This window comes from Oryx dammah, unplaced genomic scaffold (assembly GCF_014754425.2).
Source record: "Oryx dammah isolate SB20612 unplaced genomic scaffold, SCBI_Odam_1.1 HiC_scaffold_4, whole genome shotgun sequence".
Taxonomy (NCBI): Eukaryota; Metazoa; Chordata; class Mammalia; order Artiodactyla; family Bovidae; genus Oryx; species Oryx dammah.
This window is the reverse complement of record NW_024070188.1, coordinates 56,972,557-56,996,685: the sequence shown is the minus strand read 5'-3', so window position 1 is coordinate 56,996,685 and position 24,129 is coordinate 56,972,557. Positions and strand designations below refer to the sequence as shown.

General features: G+C 39.2%; 1 protein-coding gene across 1 annotated transcript in view; it reads right to left on the bottom strand.

The window, feature by feature from the left end:
* Nucleotides 1–24,129, bottom strand: part of ENPP3 (ectonucleotide pyrophosphatase/phosphodiesterase 3) — an 87,670-nt gene that overhangs the window by 40,204 nt on the left and 23,337 nt on the right. The window contains exons 5-11 of the mRNA XM_040239220.1: nucleotides 23,237–23,297; nucleotides 16,430–16,527; nucleotides 7,155–7,234; nucleotides 5,264–5,383; nucleotides 4,618–4,727; nucleotides 3,094–3,159; nucleotides 2,374–2,446 (exon numbers count right to left, since the gene is read on the bottom strand). Coding sequence (XP_040095154.1) covers nucleotides 2,374–2,446; nucleotides 3,094–3,159; nucleotides 4,618–4,727; nucleotides 5,264–5,383; nucleotides 7,155–7,234; nucleotides 16,430–16,527; nucleotides 23,237–23,297 — 608 coding nt within the window. The remainder of the gene's footprint in view (nucleotides 1–2,373; nucleotides 2,447–3,093; nucleotides 3,160–4,617; nucleotides 4,728–5,263; nucleotides 5,384–7,154; nucleotides 7,235–16,429; nucleotides 16,528–23,236; nucleotides 23,298–24,129) is intronic.

Sequence of the window (24,129 nt, the reverse complement as noted above, 5' to 3'; positions counted from 1 at the left end):
AGCACACAATTGTACTCATCTTACACGCTAGTAAACTAATGTACTTCAACAGTACATGAACTGTGAACATCCTGATGTTCAAGCTGGATTTAGAAAAGGCAGAGGAACCAGAAATCAAATTGCCAACATATGTTGGATCATTGAAAAAGCAAGAGAGTTCCAGAAAAACATTTACTTCTGCTTTATTGACTAAGCTAAAGCCTTTGATTGTGTGGATCACAATAAACTGTGGAAAACTCTTCAAGAGATGGGAATACCAGACCACCTGATCTGCCTCCTCAGAAATCTGTATGCAGGTCAGGAAGCAACAGTTAGAAGTGGACATGGAACAACAGACTGGTTCCAAATAGGAAAAGGAGTATGTCAAGGCTGTACATTGTCACCCTGCTTATTTAACTTCCATGCAGAGTACATCATGAAAAATGCTGGGCTGGATGAAGCACAAGCTGGAATCAAGATTTCAGAAGAAATATCAGTAACCTCAGTTATGCAGATGACACCACCCTTGTGGCAGAAAGCGAGGAAGAACTAGAAAGCCTTTTGAGGAAAGTGAAAGAGGAGAGTAAAAAGTTGTCTTAAAACTCAACATTCAGAAAACTAAGATCATAGCATCTAGTCCCATCACTTCATGGGAAATAGATGGGGAAACAGTGGAAACAGTGTCAGACTTTATTTTGGGGGGCTCCAAGATCACTGCAGATAGTACTGCACCCATGAAGTTAAAAGACGCTTACTCCTTGGAAGAAAAGTTATGACCAACCTAGATAACATATTCAAAAGCAGAGACATTACTTTGCCAACAAAGGTCTGTCTAGTTTAAGCTATGGTTTTTCCAGTAGTCATGTATGGATGTGAGAGTTGGACTATCAGGAAAGCTGAATGCTGAAGAATCAATGCTTTGAGCTGTGGTGTTGGAGAAGACTCTTGAAAGTCCCTTGGACTTCAAGGAGATCCAACCAATCCATCCTAAGGGAAATCAGTTCTGAATATTCTTTGCAAGGACTGATGTCGAAACTGAATCTCCAATACTTTGGCTACCTGATGTGAAGAACTGAGTCATTTGAAAAGACCCTGATGCTGGGAAAGATTGAAGGCAGGAAGAGAAGAGGACACCAGAGGATGAGATGGTTGGATGGCATCACTGACTCAATGGACATGAGCTTGAGTAAACTCCTGGAGTTCGTGATGGACAGGGAAGCCTGGTGTGCTGCAGTCCATGGGGTCACAAAGAGTCAGACTTGCCTGAGGGACTGAACTGAACTGAAGCCATTCACTCTTAGAATAACCTGATTAAGTTTTGAATTCTGTGAGTCAAGGGTGGCGTAGAAATATAAAAGAGGACTAATAGGTTCCATGGGCTTTCCTGGTGGCTCAGTGGTAAAGAATCTATCAGGCAAGGTAGGAGATGCAACAAATGTGGATTCAATCCTTGGGTCAGGAAGAGACCCTGGAGTAGGAAATCACAACCCACTCTACTCTTCTTGCCTGGGAAATCCTATGGACAGAGGAGCCTGGCAAGCTACAGTCCATGGGGTCGCAAAAGAATCAGACACAGCTGAGCAACTAAAAAAACAATGGGTTCAAGGTGGTCAGACTTGAGTGCGGCTTGTATTAGAAATCATTTTGATTTAATGAGAAGGAAAAAGAAGGTTATTTCTAACCAGCAGCTAAGTCACACTAGCAGAATAAACACATTTGCATTCCAACTGAGGACAACCATGATGTGATTCTCCATGGGGTGGGGAGATACCATACTCATGGGACCTTTGCACCTCTACATTGTGTCTAAGACAATGCAGGCTCGAGTGGGATTTAGAAGAGAATCAGCTTGTTTAAAAAGTCATACTTAAGGACTATATTTCTGTAGTAAATACAAAATGGTTTAGATAATGAAGAGACAAGTATTGAAGAGTCTATGTCAGTTGTAATGGGGGTTTAGACAGGGAATAACTCTGCCTGATCAATAATATATCGTCTAATTATAATGAATTCTTAGGGAACTGTGCTTTGATAGACAGCTGGACAGTTCACAATGGACTTTCAGGTGACATGGCTTGAAATGGGGTACATTAACATATTGACACACAGGATCTAGCCTTGATGTTCTTCTTACATGAAGTAACAACACAGCATCTAAGTATTCAATAAATGTTATCAAATTAATCAAGATGTGGTTAATAAGACAGATATTCTTTTCAGACTTTTAACTATTTTATGGCTGATAAAGCAGATTATTTTTTATATTTTTAACTATTTATGTCTTCTTATATATATATCACATATACTTGTATTCAGTAGAAATTAAAGAATAGCATTTCATATTGTGGGTGAAGGTCAGATGATTTTACTTTTGTTTAAAAAAGAAAAACTTACTCCGGCACTGACTGGTCCATAACTGTGTCCTGCAGAATCAGGTTGTTCCACGTATATGGTGTAAAAATCGGGTCTAAGGGTAAAATCGAAACAGAGAGAGACGTTACCCATTTGAAATAAAGGTACATGATGGATCTGGCAGACTTGTGGATCTGGAACTTTGTGGCAGCTTTCTCCTCTTTTCCTCTAGTCTTGCCTTGTCTTCCTGGAGAAGGCAATGGCTACCCACTCCAGTATTCTGCCCTGGAGAATTCCATGGACTGTACAGTCCATGGGGTCACAAAGAGTTGGACACAATGGAGTGACTTTCACTTTCACCTCCTTCTCTTCATCCAGGCCCAGTGGTTCCACTTGGCCTTGGCAAGAACAGTGGTCCAGCAGGAAGTAAACAAGACCTTCCAGGATGTAAGCACTGGTCTGACTCAGTTCTGAAAAATCTGTCTTGTTCTTGCGGTTAAGGCCTCTCTTGATGTGCTTTAGCCCTTTGTGTTTCCTGGTTTATGACTTTTTACTGACCTTTTGTTCTGCCACACAAGTTCTTTCTTTAAATGCCTCGTTTTAGGAACAATTCTTGAAAAATGCCCATAAAAAGGAAATGCCAAGTTTTGTTTTGTTTTGTTTTGTTTTTCCCCAAAATAGTCATTTAAAGTAAAGAAATACTTTCACTTTATTCCCACAGATAACCCGCTGAGCCAGCACTTCCCTGACACTAAGTATTACCTTTTAGCTTTGGGTAGGTCCAGCCACTTTAACAATGTAAAGATCCTCTCTTCATATGTGACACTTCTGAAATGAAAAGTAAAAATAATTTTAAAAAATTCACTAACTCAAGAAGAACTTCGTTATATTCCTACTCAAGAAGACAGATTGATGTTTTCGGATGTTTCTTTGGTGTTCATATACTATAAGAACACTGAAAGGGATTTAATATTACTCGAAGAGATTCCTGTTTTCAACACCTATACAGAGATACTTGTGCCTTGATATAAATTGTGTGTTGCTGTCTTTCCTTCTCATTCATCTCTCCTTCACTGTTACTCCAATTAAAATTAAACTGTTTTACATTAGTTACTATTCATCCATTCAATTTGCTTATTTTTGTTCACTTCATTCATTTGTGCAGTTATGTGTACTATCGTCAGCCACAATTTTGTTCCTTTTAAATGGAATTTATCAGTGAGAAAACCAAAGATGCTTTCCTTCCTAGAGGTCATATTAGAGTCAAGGAAGACAAACAATAAATAGGCCTTTTGTTGTCCTTCAGTTGCTAAATTGTGTCAGACTCTTTGTGACCCCATGAACACCAGGCTTTGTGACCCCATGAATGCAGGGAAGCACACCAGGCTTCCCTGTCCTTTACTGTCTCCCTAGGTTTGCTCAGACTCATGTACTTTGAGTCAGTGTTGCCCATAAATAAATTACATAGTGTATTAAAAGGTGATAAATGCTATGGGGAAAAAAAAGGAAGATGAGAACCAGAATAAGGGGCACTGGAGAAACTCAAGTGGGAGGATTTGAATTTGAAATCTTACTGTGATCAGGCTAAGATGATATTGAGAAGGTAATTTTTGAGCAACAGCCAGAAGGTGAAGGAGCGGGCTATGCAGATAAATGGAGTCAGATTATATGGGGCAGAAGAACAGCCTTTGCAGAGGCCCTGCAGTGGAAGTAAGCTTGGTGTCCTGGTGTACTGGGGTCACCAAAAAGGTCAGTATGGCTTGAGAAGGGTGAGGAAAACCCAGGAAAAGGGTAAGAAAGGAGTCTGAGAGGCAAGGGGATAGCAGGGCCACTACCAACCAGGACTTGTTGGCTTTATTCTGTACAAAACTGAGAGCCTTGAAAGTGAGGGGTGCAAAACAGTGTCATATTCAGACTTGTCTTTTTTAAATAATTATTCTGGCTGATTAATTGAGAATAGATTACAAGAAACAGACATAGAAAGAGGGAGATGTGTCAAAAGGCAACTGAGGTAATACAGGCAAAAGAGGATGACAGCTCAAACCAGTGTTGGTGCTGGAAGTAATCAAAAATTCTCAGACTGCATATATCTTGAATTAGAGGCATAAGCATTTACTGACAAACTGGATAAGAGATGTAAGAGGGAGGAATCAACATTGACTTCAAGATTTTTGGCCTAAATAACTGGAAAAATAAAATTGCCATTATGATTAAGACCAAACAAACAAACAAAAAATTCAAATCTTTCCTGCCTAGATAGGATTACATTTGCAGGTGTTTTCCTACCCGTTGTATCTTTTATATATGGAAGGAAAGGTGCCATTTATAGCCACATCCGATCCTGGCCAAAAGTAAGTACCAGCTTTTAAACCTTGATACATTGCTGTCAGCCAGATCTATAAGAAGAGAAAATTTTAAATAAGTGGAGGTCAAGAAAATAATCAGTTTGAGTAGAAATGGCGCTATTTATGAGAAACTGAACAATATTAAACCATTACAAAATGTATTTAATCATTAAAAGGTGTTGAAATTATTTTGAATTTGTCCTTGCAGCAGTTTTAAAAAGTTAGTATCTAGGTATCCATTTCAAAAATCAAAAAACATAGGAAAGCAATAAGAAAGATCATTTTTCAAATTAGTAAAATTGTACAGTTCTTCTCTCCCTTTTAAAGATTTATAAAATAGAATGAGTTAAAAAGTTAACAGATAATCTTTCTGAGTAACTTCCAGGTTGATATAATTCAACATCCAAGTCTCAAGGCAACTTAGGTGAACAATTATATACATTGAAAAGATTCAAATCATAATTATAAATAGTGCTGAAACACCTTCCCACCCTTAGCTCTGAGAAATTAAAAAGACAACGTAAAACTCAGAGTGGAGAGAGAAGAGTTATCCATTGTCACGTGGGGAAATGGAGAATGACACCTACTGGTTGCCCCTGCCACCAAGCTGGATTATCTTTCTCCTTTGAAGAAAGTGAAAAATTCTTGTTGAGGTTTATATCATACATATTATTGTCAATGATGCCATGTGATTCTGGATATAACCCCTAAAATGATAATTTCAGAAAAAAAGATTTAAGATAAAGTAATACATTAACAAAACATGCATTTAAATTGAACTAGCATAAGACCTATAATTTTTATTTGAAAAGAAGTCATATACCTTTCAATATAAAACCCCTAGATCTGAACCCAAATACCAAATACATGTATTATTATTATTACATATATACCAGTTCCACCATGGTCCATAGCTGCAAATGAATGATGTTAGGAAGATGATTTGTGTTAATGGTTTTAATGTAACTCTTAAATAACTGCTAATTATAGATTCTATATTACAATAATGATTAGACACTTGTTTATTGGCAATAAGAGCAAGATATTTGTTACATAGAAGCTATTAAGTATCAGATGTTGGCCAATGGGTTAAAATGTGTTATCAGCACTCTAGAAGGAAGCCTGTCAAGTTTCTGTGCTTCTTCCTGTCATTCATCCATCAATCCAGTCATTCATTCAGTCCAGTCACAAAGACTCGTTCAATCATTCCACACATTTTCACTGAATGTCTATGATACCATAGGCAATTATAACTACATTTAGATAGACTTTTAGGGTCATTATTTCAGAACATTACTATATATATATGAATATGGATACATGCACATATATAGAATAGTAATAGCACTTATGCATAATCCCTTATTTATATAGACATATGGTGGTGCTAGTGGAAAAAAAACTTCCACCTGCCAATGCAAAAGATGTAAGAGATGTGGGTTCAATCCTGAGTGAGGAAGATCCCCTGAAGTAGGAAATGGCAACCCACTCGAGTATTCTTGCCTGGAAAATTCCACAGATAGAGGAGCCTGGCAGGCTGTAGTCCATGGTGTTGCAAGAGTTGGACATGACTTAGCGACTAAACCACAACATACATATATGTATGAGCACACACACATATATGTATTATATATTATGTATGTAGACTTACACGTGTGTGTGTGAGTGCGGGTGCATGCGCTCAGTTGCTCAGTCGTGAGACCTGGGTTTGATCCCTGGGTCAAGAAGATCCTCTGGAGAAGGGAATGGCAACCCACTCCAGTATTCTTGCTTGGGAAATCCCATGAACAGAGGAGCCAGGGGGTCTACAGTCCACGGGGTTGCAAACAGTCAGACACGATTGAGCAACTAACACACAGTAATAAAAGACTAAATGCAAAGTAGTAAAAATGTAATATTCTTTGGCAAGAAAGGTTGAGGCAGAGGACTCCTTAAGATGTGCCCTGAATCTATAAATATTAAAAAACTCAATCTTCCTTTGAGTTCATTTTGATCATTTCATGTACGTCTTCTCGTACACTGAGGAGAATTCATTGCTTAGAGATATAGCCAGTTTGAATTCAACTATGAAATAAGAGACTTCACCAAATTAAATATAATTTTTAAAACTAGATAAGAAAGAGATTCTGCACATCAAAGTGGCTGTCTGCATACATAGCCTACCATTCCCACAGACCTTCAGATAAATGGGGGCTAATCAAAAGACAAGAGTAGAGGGTATTTCCCATTTCCTAGAGGCTATCTTGGCCTGTCACAGTGATAAATGAGCTGAACACTGGGACACTCATTCATAGATAACATCTCATAGCCCTGGATTGGCCTCATACTCAGACATTCCTTCCCAGCCTGAATTAAGCTGTGATCGCTACCACACATGATCCTGAATCTGTGGCTTGGCCAGCTCCTGCCTCAGCATGTCTGGTGTGGTCAGTTGCCCATCTGGGGTCTGTCAGTCTTGCCACTGGACCAAGCACTTACCGTGACAATGGTATAATGATTTGGGAAGGTTTTGGTCGGATAGGCAGGTCTCAGGTATTGTGAATGAACTCCACATGTTTCTGCAACAAAGGATAGTGAGAAATTAAGACGTTGTTACTTCCTCAGAAGTTGTTTGAATAACTAAAATTATGAACATGAAAGTTTCCCAGAGAAATAGAAAACTAACTAGGGGGTGAATTGCAGATAGAAAGAGGTTAAAATTCTGATGCTTAAAATTCCTCTGTTTCAAGTAATGACAGTTTTCAGGAGAGGAGAGTGTTAAGTCAAGTATCAGGAAAATTTTTCTGTGAAGAGCCAGATAATAAATAAATAGGCTTTGAGCAAATGGCATGGCTCTATTATAACAAAACTTTATTTGTAGACATCAAGACAAAGAAATTTCATGTAATTTCTTTTGCCTGGCACAAGGTGTTCTTTTTCCCCCCCAACCATTTAAGAATGAAAACAATTCTTAGCATTAGCAGACCATAGGGATAAGCAGAGTGGGCCAGATTTGGCCCAAAGGCCCAGACTGCTGACACCTGAGCTTAAAAGACCCTAAACTTTTAACACAGTGCCAGTTGTATTTGCTTTTCTGTTCCGCTCTTTCTGACCTGGCTCATTAAAGTAAAATTTTCTATATAATATTTGCTTCCCAATATAACAAAAGCCAACACAACTATCTAGATAACTGAAAAGGAATTTGACTTGTGTGAATGCACAAGCCCATGCCATGTAGTAACGTTTACAAAATTAACTTTCCACCTTATTGTTTTCAGTACAATTTCCATTTGATCAGCAAAGTTTCCTGTGCTCTGTTTTCCACAAAGCATGGCATTAATTTTGCTTTCAGTTATTTTGTTGTTTTCATCTGTGCTATAACCTTGCTCAAGAAGGTCAGAATCACTAAGGCACATTGCTATTTCCTCTGCAAGAGTGAAGTATGAGACATTTTCTGTACCAAAATCCTATCACCTCTAATTCTAAAAGAGAACTTCACCTCTAGAGATTCTATTTAGGTTAAAACAAAAGGTGCAAATGATTGTTGTCCAGAAAGCAACAAACTTTGCATCTGCAAATAATAAAGTTTTTCTCAAATAGGCTTGGAGTTGGTCTCCTTCCCAGCCAGGAAACCAGTATTTCCAATATGATCCAGGAATTTCCTCCTTCAGAATCTTCTTGGATCCAATATCAAGTCTACTAAATAGGACTCTGGTGGGGATAGTGAGGGTTGAAAGGTGGAGGGAAACGAGCTAAAAAAAAAAAAACAAACCTATATTTCTTGCAAGTCCCTCAAGTGGTTCTGATGTACTTGAACCTGAAGCTTGCTCCAGATCATAATGTATAATCAAAGATTAAAATAACCATTTTTTTTTAGTCAGTACCACCAACAAATAAGCCTTGTCCTCAAATAGACAAAGATATATTTAATATTGTTATGAAATCATATGATAAGAAATATAAAATGAGATTTAATCTACTGACATAATTAGAAGAATTTAAGTGGAAAAGACAATCATACAATAAAGAGAGATATAAAGTTTCTGCTTTTATTTCCCTGAAGCATGTATAATGTGTTCAAATTCTTAAATGTGTCTAAAGGCACAGAGCATAAAATAAAAAGCAAACTAAGTTACCAGTGATGTGAAAACATGACACTTTCCTAGTCTTAAACAGGACATCTACAAATCTGTGGACTATCTACAGATTCAATCTACTATTTTTGACCACCTGCCTTTGAACAAGAGCTATTAGAGAATAGCTCATCATAAGCAAGACCTACCATCATTTCTTCCTGATCTTAATTACTTAAATTATGACTGATCAGAGTAATTTTGGAAGGACGCACAATAAATAGAATAAAAATAATAAAGAAGAGTTGCTTCTGTAGAGAAAAAGTAGGAAGATCAGGAAAGAATCTGTTGTAACTTTCAATATCATTTTTTTAAGTTTATTATTTGCATATTTTGTTCCTTAAAAAACATCTTTTTAAAAAGAAAGTAAACCAAAAATTTGAAAACATATATGGAATAAATATATACCCATGGTAACTATAAACTGTAATAAGGAATAGAAGACTGAATGGATGAGTAGATAAAATAGGTGAAGAATGTACAGATGCAGCAAAAACACTTCAAGGAAAGGAGTTCATAGCCGTAAACAGCTACATTAAATCAAGAAGAAATTTCAAACAAACAATCTAGCTTTATACCTTAAGGAACTAGAAAAAGAACAAGCAAACTCCAAAGTCAGCGAAAAAGAAAAAAACAATAAAGATTATAGCAGAAATAAGTGAAACAGAGAAGAGAAAAGCAATTTTAAAAATCAACAAAATTAAAGTAGGTTTTTTGAAAAGATAACATTGACAAAACTTTAGCTACATTAGGAAAAAGAGAAGACTCAAATCAGTAAAGTCAGAAGCCAACACTACAGAAATAAAAAGGATTATAAGAGACTATTATGAACAAACGTAAAGAGTCTCCCCACAATACAGGAGCCCTGGGTTCAATCCCTGGGTCAGGAAGATCCCCTGGAGAAGGAAACAGTAACCCATTCCGGTATGCTTGCCTGGAATATTCCATGGACACAGGAGCCTGGTGGGCTGCACAGTTGATAGGGTCACAAAGAGGTGGACATGACTGAGTGACTAACACTTCTAATGCTTCTCTAGTCTGAATTATGAAGAAATAGAAAATCTGAACCGACCAATAACAAGTAATGGAAAACTTCCTAACAGAAAAGCCCAAGATGGCTTCCCAGGTTAATTTTACCTGATATTTAAAGAAGCCTATCCTTTCTGCAGAAGATCTTCCTGACCCAGGAATTGAACTGGGGCCTCCTGTATTTCAGGCAGATTCTTTACCAACTGAGCTGTCAGGAAAGCCCTTTAGAGATGGATTAATGCCAATATTAATGCGCCGGTAAGGAGATACCCCTCATCCAAGGTAAGGAGCAGCGGCTGTGCTTTGCTGGAGCAGCCGTGAAGAGATACCCCAGGTCCAAGGTAAGAGAAACCCAAGAAAGATGGTAGGTGTTGCAAGAGGGCATCAGAGGGCAGACACACTGAAACCATACTCACAGAAAACTAGTCAATCTAATCACACTATACCACAGCCTTGTCTAACTCAATGAAATCAAGCCATGCCTGCGGGACAACCCTAGACGGGCGGGTCATGGTGGAGAGGTCTGACAGAATGTGGTCCACTGGAGAAGGGAATGGCAAGCCACTTCAGTATTCTTGCCTTGAGAACCCCATGAACAGTATGAAAAGGCAAAATGATAGGATACCAAAAGAGGAACTCCCCAGGTCATTAGGTGCCCAATATGCTACTGGAGATCAGTGGAGAAGTAACTCCAGAAAGAATGAAGGGATGGAGCCAAAACAAAAACAATACCCAGTTGTGCATGTGGCTGGTGATAGAAGCAAGATACGATGCTGTAAAGAGCAATATTGCATAGGAACCTGGAATGTCAGGTCCATGAATCAAGGCAAATTGGAAGTGGTCAAACAAGAGATGGCAAGGGTGAACATCGACATTCTAGGAATCAGTGAACTAAAATGGACTGGAATGAGTAAATTTAACTCAGATGACCATTATATCTACTATTGCGGGCAGGAATCCCTCAGAAAAAATGGAGTAGCCATCATGGTATACAAAAGAGTCCAAAATGCAGTACTTGGATGCAATCTCAAAAATGACAGAATGATCTCTGTTCGTCTCCAAGGTAAACCATTCAATATCACAGTTATCCAAGTCTATGCCCCAACCAGTAATGCTGAAGAAGCTGAAGTTGAATGGTTCTATGAAGACCTACAAGACCTTTTAGAACTAACACACAAAAAAGATGTCCTTTTCATTATAGGGGACTGGAATGCAAAAGTAGGAAGTCAAGAAACACCTGGAGTAACAGGCAAATTTGGCCTTGGAATGCAGAATGAATCAGGGCAAAGACTAATAGTTTTGCCAAGATAATGCACTGGTCATAGCAAACACCCTCTTCCAACAACACAAGAGAAGACTCTACACATGGACATCACCAGATAGTCAACACCAAAATCAGATTGATTATATTCTCTGCAGCCAAAGGTGGAGAAGCTGTATACTATAGTCAACAAAAACAAGACCAGGAGCTGACTGTGGCTCAGATCATGAACTCCTTATTACCAAATTCAGACTTAAATTGAAGAAAGTAGGGAAAACCGCTAGACCATTCAGGTATGACCTAAATCAAATCCCTTATGATTTTACAGTGGAAGTGAGAAATAGATTTAAGGGCCTAGATCTGATAGATAGAGTGCCTGATGAACTATGGAATGAGGTTCGTGACATTGTACAGGAGACAGGGATCAAGACCATCCCCATGGAAAAGAAATGCAAAAAAGCAAAATGGCTGTCTGGGGAGGCCTTACAAATAGCTGTGAAAAGAAGAGAGGCAAAAAGCAAAGGAGAAAAGCAAAGATATAAGCATCTGAATGCAGAGTTCCAAAGAATAGAAAGAAGAGATAAGAAAGCCTTCTTCAGCGATCAATGCAAAGAAATTGAGGAAAACAACAGAATAGGAAAGACTAGAGATCTCTTCAAGAAAATTAGAGATACCAAGGGAATATTTCATGCAAAGATGGGCTTGATAAAGGACAGAAATGGTCTGGACCTAACAGAAGCAGAAGATATTAAGAAGAGATGGCAAGAATACACGGAAGAACTGTACAAAAAAGATCTTCACGACCCGGATAATCATGATGATGTGATCACTAATCTAGAGCCAGACATCTTGGAATGTGAAGTCAAGTGGGCCTTAGAAAGCATCACTATGAACAAAGCTAGTGGAGGTGATGGAATTCCAGTGGAGCTGTTTCAAATCCTGAAAGATGATGCTGTGAACGTGCTGCACTCAATATGCCAGCAAATTTGGAAAACTCAGCAGTGGCCATAGGACTGGAAAAGGGTCAGTTTTCATTCCAATCCCAAAGAAAGGCAATGCCAAAGAATGCTCAGACTACCGCACAATTGCACTCATCTCACATGCTAGTAAAGTAATACTCAAAATTCTCCAAGCCAGGCTTCAGCAATATGTGAACCGTGAACTCCCTGATGTTCAAGGTGGTTTTAGAAAAGGCAGAGGAACCAGAGATCAAATTGCCAACATCTGCTGGATCATGGAAAAAGCAAGAGAGTTCCAGAAAAAGATCTATTTCTGCTTAATGACTATGCCAAAGCCTTTGACTGTGTGGATCACAATAAACTGTGGAAAATTCTGAAAGAGATGGGAATACCAGACCACCTGACCTGCCTCTTGAGAAATCTGTATGCAGGTCAGGAAGCAACAGTTAGAACTGGACATGGAACAACAGACTGGTTCCAAATAGGAAAAGGAGTACATCAAGGCTGTATATTGTCACCCTGCTTATTTAACTTCTATGCAGAGTACATCATGAGAAACGCTGGGCTGGAAGAAACACAAGCTGGAATCAAGATTGCTGGGAGAAATATCAATAACCTCAGATATGCAGATGACACCACCCTTATGGCAGAAAGTGAAGAGGAGCTAAAAAGCCTCTTGATGAAAGTGAAAGAGGAGAGTGAAAATGTTGGCTTAAAGCTCAACATTCAGAAAACGAAGATCATGGCATCTGGTCCCATCACTTCATGGGAAATAGATGGGGAAACAGTGGAAACAGTCAGACTTTATTTTTGGGGCCTCCAAAATCAGTGCAGATGATTGGTGACTGCAGCCATGAAATTAAAAGATGCTTACTTCTTGGAAGAAAAGTTATGAGCAATCTAGATAGTATATTCAAAAGCAGAGACATTACTTTGCCGACTAAGGTCCGTCTAGTCAAGGCTATGGTTTTTCCTGTGGTCATGTATGGATGTGAGAGTTAGACTGTGAAGAAGGCTGAGCACCGAAGAATTGATGCTTTTGAATTGTGGTGTTGGAGAAGACTCTTGAGAGTCCCTTAGACTGCAAGGAGATCCAACCAGTCTATTCTGAAGGAGATCAACCCTGGGATTTCGTTGGAAGGAATGATGCTGAAGCTGAAACTCCAGTACTTTGGCCACCTCATGCGAAGAGTTGACTCATTGGAAAGGACTCTGATGCTGGGAGGGATTTGGGGGCAGGAGGAGAACGGGATGACCGAGGATGAGATGGTTGGATGGCATCACTGACTCAATGGACATGAATCTGAGTGAACTCCGGGAGATGGTGATGGACAGGGAGGCCTGGCGTGCTGCGATTCATGGGGTCGCAAAGAGTCGGACACAACTGAGCGACTGAACTGAATTGAATGCCAATATTTAAAGAAGGAAAGTGAAAAGTGAAAGTGAAATTTGCTCAGTCATATCTGACTCTTTGCCACCCTGTGGGCTATACAATCCATGGAATTCTCCAGGCCAAAATACTGGAGAGGGTAGCCTTTCCAGGGAATCTTCCCAACTCAGGGGTCAAACTCAAGTTTCCTCTCCCACATTGCAGGTGGATTCTTTACCAACTGAGCCACCAGGGAAGCCCAAGAATACTAGAGTGGGTAGCCTATCCTTTCTCTGGGGGATCTTCCTGACACAGGAATCAAACCGGGTCTCCTGCATCACAGGCAGATTCTTTACCAGCTGAGCTATCAGGGAAGCCCTTTAAAGAAGGATTAATGCCAATTCTCAAACTTTGCCAAAAAACAAACAAACAAAGAGGAGAGAATATGCTAAGATTCATTTTATGAGATTACATTACCCTGGTGGGTGATGGACAGGGAGGCCTGGCGTGCTGCAATTCATGGGGTCGCAAAGAGTCAGATACGACTGAGCGACTGAACTGACCTGAACTGATACCAAAGCAAGATAAAGATACTAAAGAAAAAGAAAATTACAGGCCAATACCTTCATGAATTTAGACCAAAAAAATTCAACAAAATACTAGTAAGACAAATTCAACAGCACATTATAAGGATCATACACCAAAGTCAAGTGAGATTTATCCCTGGGATACAAGGATAGTTACTACTAGTCTTCTCATAACCCCAGTTTCACATCTAAGTTTCCAAGAAATCTGACTTCCAGTTCAAGATAAATTACTTCTATCTCACTTGACAGTTTGCTGATCCTGGACCTTCTTTTGTCTGTTCTCATCCACAATGAGACAAGAAAATGTTCTCACTAGCGTCCCTGACCCTGTGGTAGTCACTGGTATATCTCATGGCACTGTGGTATTAGACCATGCTCAGTCTCCAGGCAGTTTGATGGGACACTGGAGATGAAGTCCTAGACTTCCTTAAAGTGATGCCTTCTGTCACATACCTCATCTCAAGCCTACCATTCTCTGGAGATCCTAATCCTAACTCTTTTACCACATCTACTCTTAATTGGGCTTCCTAGAAACGAAGAGCCCATTTTGCCTTGGTGATGTCTTCACACATTAAAAAGACTATTAAACTATTAAAAAATAGTATAAATCTTCAAAAGAGAAGACTCTCAGTGGCCCAGTATTTCACTGGTGTCCTTTCCAAGTTTCTGTGGGATGAACAAATCAAATAATTCCACTTCTAAAGGGGTTTGATTCAGCCTCATTAGATAAATTCCCTTTGGGACCCAGGTTTTGCTATCTAGACTACTAGAGGAAATACAGATAAGGAAATAGAAACTGAGTGTTGTTAATTACTTTCCAGGACACAGTGACTCAGCAGCAATTGACAAATCCTGAATTTGGAAGCAGTTCTGTCAGAGACCCAACCTCTTAATCTGTTAGCTTAAGATCTGCCTCAAAGAGTGAGGGGGAGGCTGAAGAGACAAAGCCCTTTGTGTTGCAGGGGAAAGTAATTTATCTTTCTACAGTCAAGGAATGTTAGTGCTGGAATTAGCAGTAGAAATAATTAGGTCTAATCTTCTCATTTGCATACTGTAAAATTTTTCATACTGCTCTGGGAGTTGGTGACGGACAGGGAGGCCTGGCGTGCTGCAGTCCCTGGGGTCGAAAAGAGTCAGACATAACTGAGCAACTGAACTGAATCCTCTCATTTTACAAATGATGAATCTAAGGTCCAGAAAAGGTGATCAGCTTAGAGTCAAACAGCTTTTTAAAAAAATAATTTGGAGGAAAATAAAACTGTCATAAAATTTGAGGACCATGGAGGTAAAAGAGGGCCTAACAAAAGGAGGAAGTAAGAGAGGAATTGCAGAGCACTGAACAGTGTGGGCCCTGGAGCCAACCCTCTGATATTTCTTAGCTTTATGTCCTTGGCTATTCTATTCCTCTTTTTATTTTTTAAGTTTTATTTCATAATGGAGTATAGTTTATTTACAACGTTGTGTTAGTTTCAAGTGTACATAAAGTGATTCAGTTGCACGTGTATCTATTCTCTCTCAGATTTTTTTTTCCTAAATACAGGTAATTACTCCATTCCTCTCTATTATTAACTTTATAAAATTATGCCCTAACACAAAAATACAACATCATGATAAAGAAGACAATAAAAATGACAATTATAGTAATAACTTAAAACCATCCAAGGTACACTATATAGTCTAGTGGTATTTCTATTAGGTGGGAAGAGAGCATTTTACAGATGTAGAGACTGGGGCACCAACAGGGGAAGTAAACTTGCTAGTAAGAGGTGGAGCCAGGTTCCAGGCATCTTGATTGCAGAACTGGACAGAGATACTGGACTTTTCACCTATGGTTGTTGTTGTTTAGTTGCTAAGTTGTGTCCAACTCTTTGTGACCCCATGACTGTAGTCCACCAGGTTCCTCTGCCCATGGGATTTCCCAAGCAAGAACACTGGAGTGGAATGCCATTGCCTTCTCCAGGGGATCTTCCCAAACCAGGGTTCAAACTCGCATCTCTTGCATTGGCAGGCAAATTCTTTACCACTGAGCCACCAGGGAAGCCCCTTCACCTATGGGAGCCTTGGTATATGCTGGTCTGTCTGGTCTCCTCAGGTTCCTTCAGGTTCCTCTTCTTACTGGTCATACCCACCTTGCTAAAACCTAGAACCTAGATATGATAAGCACCATTTTTGAGACATTATCTAGGAACAGATTTTCATACAGCAGAAGTTATATTCAATTATAAAATAAACAAAAAGATGAGCATGCTGCAAAAAAAAGAAGGAGGAGCCAACAAGTATAAAATAGATATCAATAGTAAAGTCATCAAAACTCTTGAGAGGAGCTGGGCTGAGACAAATAACTAACATTAAAGGTCAAAAAGAAAGCTGCACTATTTAGAGATTAACTAACTAGTTAATCTGTCATCCATATACATCTGATCGTAGGAGGCTTACTCAGTTTATTGATGTTAGGTATTAGAGTACTCCATGTCTGTAAGTATTCAGCTCTAAATCCATCCATGGAAAACAAAATAACTGGTGGCAGGTCAAACCTGAAAATGGAAAACAAAAATTTAGACCAGTATTTTAATTTTTTCAAAAAGACTCTTTTCTGTACTACTTACAATTCTCTAAATTTGAGAATGCTAAGAAAGTACATCAGAAATAGTTCTAAGTTTTCCTTTTTCTTTTAAAATATTATTTCCCTTTATAATCAGTGTTTCCAGTACATTGTTAACCCATATAAAAATGTACAATTTTTTTAATATGGATACATTTTTTTAAATTTAATTTTATTATTATTATTATTTTAAATGTACAATTTTTTAAAGGTGTTAACATAAATTATCTGGGTCTTTCAACTTGGGAATCTACCTTCTTTTGAGTTCTAGAGTTTAAACAATTTTGGCTAACTTTATTTCCATTTGCTCCTTGTCACTGGCTATCTGTGACACTCAAGTATACCATGTAAGAAATTTGTCTAGCCCTGAGCATTTACAATGAACAGGCAGTGAGCTGTGGAGAAAAATCAGGGGCTTCGGCCTCAGAAAGACTTGAAATCTATTCTCTTCACTAAGAAAACATCAACAGAAATGGAATTCTATATTGTAGACCTTTCACAGTTCTGGCTTTGGCTAAATATCCAAAAGCAATGATTCCTGAGTTCAATGCTCACACTCAAAATTATATGTTACAATTATTCTACCACTTTTTGGATACAACTATTGTGATTGTGATATGGAATTCATGAACTCTGAAACTTATGTTTTATTATTGTAAAATTCTACATTTTTGAACTTTCAGCATATTAGTATTAACTTCCAAAGTATTACAATCTCATTTTAGATGAGTATGTAAGTTACAATAATGAAAGGTAACTTTGGGTTATAGCCAGTGACTATCTTTTTTTCCGTCTAATTTTTTTTTCACTTCTAAAGTTGTATTTGTATTTTATACACACGCAATTAAAGATGTATAGCTTCATAATTCTTTTCCATACTGAACGCCATTGTGTAGCCATCACCCAGATTACAAAACAGAATATTACTTAGAATCTTTCCCTCATGCTCTCATCTAGTCAAAAACTTCTGCAAACCACACCTCACTAAGATGATCAATGTCTTGACTTCTAACAGCATAGATTAGCTGTGTCTATTTTTGTACTTAGATTTATATGCAACAGAATCATACAAGGTGTATTCCACTGTGTCTAGCTACTTTTACTTAACATTATGCTTGAGGTCCACCCATAATTTTGCATATGGCTGTAGATCACTCATTCTCATGGCTGTCCAGAAGTCCAGTGAATGAATAAACTACAACTGATTCATCCTGTTGATGGGCATTTGGATACTTTCCAGTTTAGGGCTATTATGAATAACAGCTATGAACACAGTAACTTTGTTTTGAATTTTAAACATAGTGCATGCAAATAAGAATGGCAAAGAAATTTTCAACTCTGTGCTCAAGCAGTTTATCTATACTTTTGAATAAGAATATATGTTTCCAAGGAATTTGGTTAGAATACGTCTTTAAAAATTCTGATAAATGCCCAGTATTATCATAAAGAAAATTTTAAATGCTGTTATCAGCTAAAAACAAAAATATTTTCAGTTTCTCTCAATATGTTTGAGTAGAGCTTAAAAAAAATATTAGCATAGCCATCTATTTGCACATTATAAAGGAAATTGTGAGGAGAGTCTGGACGATGTCCATTTGGTTTCCCAGAATATGCATTTACTGAAGAGTAATCCATTTAACAACAGACTGGTTCCAAATAGGAAAAGGAGTACGTCAAGGCTGTATATTGTCACCCTGCTTATTTAACTTCTATGCAGAGTACATCATGAGAAACACTAGGCTGGAAGAAGCACAAGCCGGAATCAAGATTGCCGGGAGAAATATCAATAACCTCAGATATGCAGATGACACCACCCTTATGGCAGAAAGTGAAGAGGAACTAAAAAGCTTCTTGATAAAAGTGAAAGAGGAGAGTGAAAAAGTTGGCTTAAAGTTCAACATTCAGAAAACGAAGATCATGGCATCTGGTCCCATCACTTCATGGAAAATAGATGGGGAAACAGTGGAAACAGTGTCAGACTTTATTTTTTTGGGCTCCAAAATCACTGCAGATGGTGATTGCAGCCATGAAATTAAAAGATGCTTACTCCTTGGAAGAAAAGTTATGACCTACCTAGACAGCATATTCAAAAGCAGAGACATTACTTTGCCAACAAAGGGTCTGTCTAGTCAAGGCTATGGCTTTTCCAGTGGTCATGTATGGATGTGAGAGCTGGACTATGAAGAAAGCTGAGCACCAAAGAATTGATGCTTTTGAACTGTGGTGTTGGAGAAGACTCTTGCGAGTCCCTTGGACTGCAAGGAGATCCAACCAGTCCATTCTGAAGGAAATCAGCCCTGGGATTTCTTTGAAGGGAATGATGCTGACGCTGAAACTCCAGTACTTTGGCCACCTCATGTGAAGAGTTGACTCATTGGAAAAGACTCTGATGCTGGGAGGGATTTGGGGGCAGGAGGAGAAAGGGATGACCAAGGATGAGATGGCTGGATGGCATCACTGACTCGATGGACGTGAGTCTGAGTGAACTCCGGGAGTTGGTGTTAGACAGGGAGGCCTGGTGTGCTGCGATTCATGGGGTCGCAAAGAGTAGGACACGGAGCAACTGAACTGAACTGAACTGAAGCTATTTAACAAGTACCTGAGATGGACTTTGTGTTAGATGGGCTTCCCCGATAGCTCAGCTGGTAAAGTATCCACCTGCCATGTGGGAGACCTGAGTTCAATCCCTGGGGTGAGAAGATCCCTTGGAGAAGGGAAAGGCTACCCACTCCAGTGTTCTAGCCTGGAGAATTCAAGGACTGTTTAGTCCATGGGGTCACAAAGAGTCAGACATGACTGAGCAAGTTTCACTTCATTTCACTTGTGCTAAAAAAGTGAAAGTGAAAGTTAAGTCACTCAGTCCTGTCCAACTCTTTTGCAACCCCATGGACTACAGCCCACCAGGCTCCCCCATCCATGGGATTTTCCAGACAAGAGTACTGGAGTGGGTTGCCATTTCCTTCTCCAGGGGATCTTCCCAACCCAGGGATCTCCTGCATTGCAAGCAGATGCTTTACTGTCTGAGTCACCAGGGAACTTGTCACCTGTGCTAGAAACTGAGAATAAAGGCATTAAGGAAGTATAGCCTTTAACTGTGTGTGTGTGCTTAGTCGCTCAGTTGTGTCTGACTCTTTGAGACCCCATGGACTGTAGCACACCAGGCTCCTCTGTCTGGATTCTCCAGGCAAAAATACTTGGCGTGGGTTGCCATTCTCTTCTCCAGGGGATCTTCTCGACCCAGGGATCAAATCCAGTCTCCTGCATTGCAGGCAGATTCTTTATCATCTGAGGCACCAGGGAAGCCCCACAGCCTTTATATAGGGGATGAAATTAAGAAGTAAACAGAAGTGATTAAGGATTAGATGTAGGTACAGGAAGCTACTCAAGTACATAGATTCAGTCTTGGTAAGGTGAGAGCAGGCTCTCCAGGGGGTATGACATGTGAACTGACCCATAAAGAACAAACAAATGATATGAAAAGAGAAAGGGACAAATGTTTCACTCAGAGAAAACACACTGTGCAAAAGCCCAGGTGAGATAAACAATGCATGCAATAACATTTATGAGTCTCAGAAACACTGGGTTAAGCAAACAATAAAAGAAGACAAACAGACAAAAAAGAAAACAAAAGGCAGACTTAAAAGGATATGTGGTATGAGTATATTTACATAAAATTCTAAACCATGAATCTATGGTGATGAACAATATGAAAAGATATGACACTGAAAGATGAACTCCCCAGGTTGGTAGGTGCCCAATATGCTACTGGAGAACAGTGGAGAAATAACTCCAGAAAGAATGAAGAGACAGAGCCAAAGCGAAAACAACACCCCATTGTGGATTTCCGATGCTGTAAAGAACAATATTGCATAGGAACCTAGTCTATGAATCAAGGTAAATTGAAAGTGGTCAAACAGGAGATGGCAAGAGTGAGTATTGACATTTTAGGAATCAGCGAACTAAAACAGACTGGAATGGGCGAATTTAACTCAGATGACCATTATATCTACTACTGTGGGCAAGAATCCCTTAGGAGAAACGGAGTAGCCTTCATAGTCAACAAAAGAGTCCAAAATGTATTACTTGGATGCAGTCTCAAAAACGACAGAATGATCTCTGTTAGTTTCCAAGGCAAACCATTCAATATCACAATAATCCAAGTCTATGCCCCAACCAGTAATGCTAAAGGAACTGAAGTTGAATGGTTCTATGAAGACTTACAAGACCTTCTAGAACCAGCACCCAAAAGAGATGTCCTTTTTATTTCAGGGGACTGGAATGCAAAAGCAGAAGTCAAGAGATACCTGGAGTAACAGGCAAGTCTGACCTTGGAGTACAAAGTGAAGCAGGGCAAAGGCTAACAGCGTTTTGCCAAGAGAATGCACTGATTATAGAAAACACCCTCTTCCAACAACACAGGGATGACTCTACATATGGACATCACCAGATGGTCAATACCAAAATCAGACTGATTATATTCTCTGCAGCCAAAGATGGAGAAGCTCTATACAATCAGCAAAAACTGTGGTGCTGGAGAAGACTCTTGAGAGTCCCTTGGATTGTAAGGAGATCAAACCAGTCAATCATAAAGGAAATCAGTCCTGAATATTCACTGGAAGGACTGATGCTGAAGCTGAAGCTCCAATACTTTGGCCACCTGATCTGAAGAGCTGACTCATTGGAAAAACCCCTGATGCTGGGAAAGACTGAAGGCAGAAGGAGAAGGGGATGACAGAGTGTGAGATGGTTGGATGGCATCATTGACTCGATGGACATGAATTTGAGCAGGCTCCAGGAGTTGGTAATGGACAAGGAAGCCTGGCGTGCTGCAGTCCATGGGGTCGTAAAGAGTCAGACACGACTGAGCAACTGAACTGAATTGAACTGTTGGTGATGAAAATCAGAAAAGAGACATCTTTCTGGGACATGGAAATATTCTATATATTGGAAATATTCTATATCTGTGGGTTACATGGGTTTCTGAATTTCTAAAAATTATACTGAAGTGTGAATACTTCAATGTATAAGAACTACATCTCAAAAAATAAAAACAGAAAATTTGGACTGTTTACAGTGTGTAGAAAACAATCATCCAAGAATTTAAGTGACATATTGCAATTTGTGTTCAGTTCAGTTCAGTTGCTCAGTTGTGTCTGACTCTTTGTGACCCCATGGACTGCAGCATGCCAGGCCTCCCTGTCCATCACCAACTCCTGGAGTTTAGTCAGTCTCATATCTATTGAGCCAGTGATGCCATCCAACCATCTCATCCTCTGCCATCCCCTTTTCCTCCTGCCTTTAATCTTTCCCAGCAACAGGGTCTTTTCCAATGAGTCAGTTCTTTGCATCAGGTGGCCACAGTATTGGAGTTTCAGCTTCAACATCAGTCCTTCCAATGAATATTCAGGACTGATTTCCTTTAGGATGGACTGGTTGGATCTCCTTGCTGTCCAAGGGACTCTCAAGAGTCTTCTCCAACACCATAGTTCAAAAGCATCAATTCTTTGGCACTCAGCTTTCTTTATAGTCCAACTCTCAAAGTCATTAGCACAATTCTGATTTTAAAATTTATGTTTATAAATATGGCATCAAAATAATCTTGCAGCTTAAAAACAGGGTCATACATCTATGCAATCAGGATGTTGATTTTCTTCTCACATGAAATCTTCTGAACTTGGCACTATTATTATTGCCATTATTATTATTACTATTACTCTGATTTTATAGATAAAGTTTAGGGAAGTTACTAAGGCAAAGTCCTACAGGAAATCAGGACCCAAACTGAAGTCTTTTTTTTATTATTCTAAATTCTTTACTGTTCTACCTAGAAACTTCTGAAGAGGATAGCTGGATCTGGTATAAACCAAAGTAACATGATATACAAATAGACACATTATCTGCACACATTTTTTTAAATGAAGTAATATTATCTAAAAATGTCTCCATCAATTCTTTCTATAGCCTGATAGTATTTTCTCTTTCTTTTGTCTCGTTATCATGTTCCCACTGCTTGGGCCAGAAGAGTGAAGAAGATGAAGGGCAGAAAGGAATACCAGAGGCAAAGGGGAAATCCACCTTGACTGCGAGGAGACATGGGGCATACTTCCAGGGCTGGACCAAGTCCAGGAGCAGCCATCATAAACATGGGAAGGGGTTCATGGGAAGGTGGGGTGAGGTGTGATGCCTCACGTGTTCATCACCCATGCCCACCTGACAGAGTTTTTCTCATCCATTCTCCAAGGTCCACCTTGCACAGTGAGGCCTTCCATGGACAATTCTCTTCCCTTTCCCTCAGTGAGAATAAATCTGAGAGGCCAGGATGACAATGGAAAAAGAGTTTGGGCTAATGTCATTTAGATCTAAATTCTAGTTCTGATTTTTATAGGACCTTGGGATGTAACTACAGATACTTCAACCATTTTTTAAGTCATTGTTGTAAGATAATAACTTAATACAAGTTGCTTTGTAAACAATAAAGCAAACCAAAGTGGGTTGTGAGTTGGAAGCTACAAGGAAGCTAATCTTTTGTTAATTGTTTTGTTTTCAAATGTAAACATGGTGGAGGAAATTTCATCCTGCCTTGACTACATTTCCATGTGCCATCTATTAAAGAAGGATAAACACAGCCATGTCTGTCTCACCCTTCTGGGCACTGAGGCTGCTGGGCTGCACTGCACTCTTCTTCCACCCATGGGGTTTCTCCTGAAAAGCATAAGATCAACATCTTTAGACAAGAAAAGAGAAACCAACATTCAATGGATATGATCTTTCCAAATGACTTAATTCATGCTACCGCAATGACGAAATTCATACAGAACGTGTTAAATGTTAGTACACATGTTGGCAAGGTCAGTGCCTGTAACGATTTGCACAGATCAGTAATCTATACTAACAAGATCAAGAAGCCCATCTTTACAAGAAAACAGAAGGAATTCTTTTAGCTGGAAAGGGACAATTTCTTCTTTCTTTTTTTTTTTTTCCCAAGTGTTTTTTTTCCCTCAAAGATAATGCTTTCCCAACCACTAGGAAAAAATGAGCTTAATAAATGAAAGTGTTAATCACTCAGTTGTGTCTGGCTCTTTGCAACCCCATGGACTGTAGTCCACCAGGTTCCTCTGTCCATGGGGTTTCGCAGGAAAGAATATGGGAATGAACTGCCACTCCCTTCTCCAGGGGATCTTCCCAACCCAGGGATCAAACCTGGGTTTCCTGAACTGCAGGCAAATTCTTCACCAACTGAGCTACCAATTGACATAGGTATATAGTTTAAAGAAAAATGAAAAGAAAGCAAGAATAAAGGAGAAATAACCAAGGAGAATAATTGATATTGATATTAAATGGGAAAAATTGAACCAATTTTTAATATCATAACTTAAAAATTCTCACTCCATGGATGTTTCTGTTTATAGAACATTTCAGCTCATTAATGAAGTAGAAATGATCTAATATGAGTGCCATCATTTGCAACTCCTAACGGACTATAGTCCATGGGTCACAAAGAGTTGGACACAACTTAGCAACTCAGCACACATGC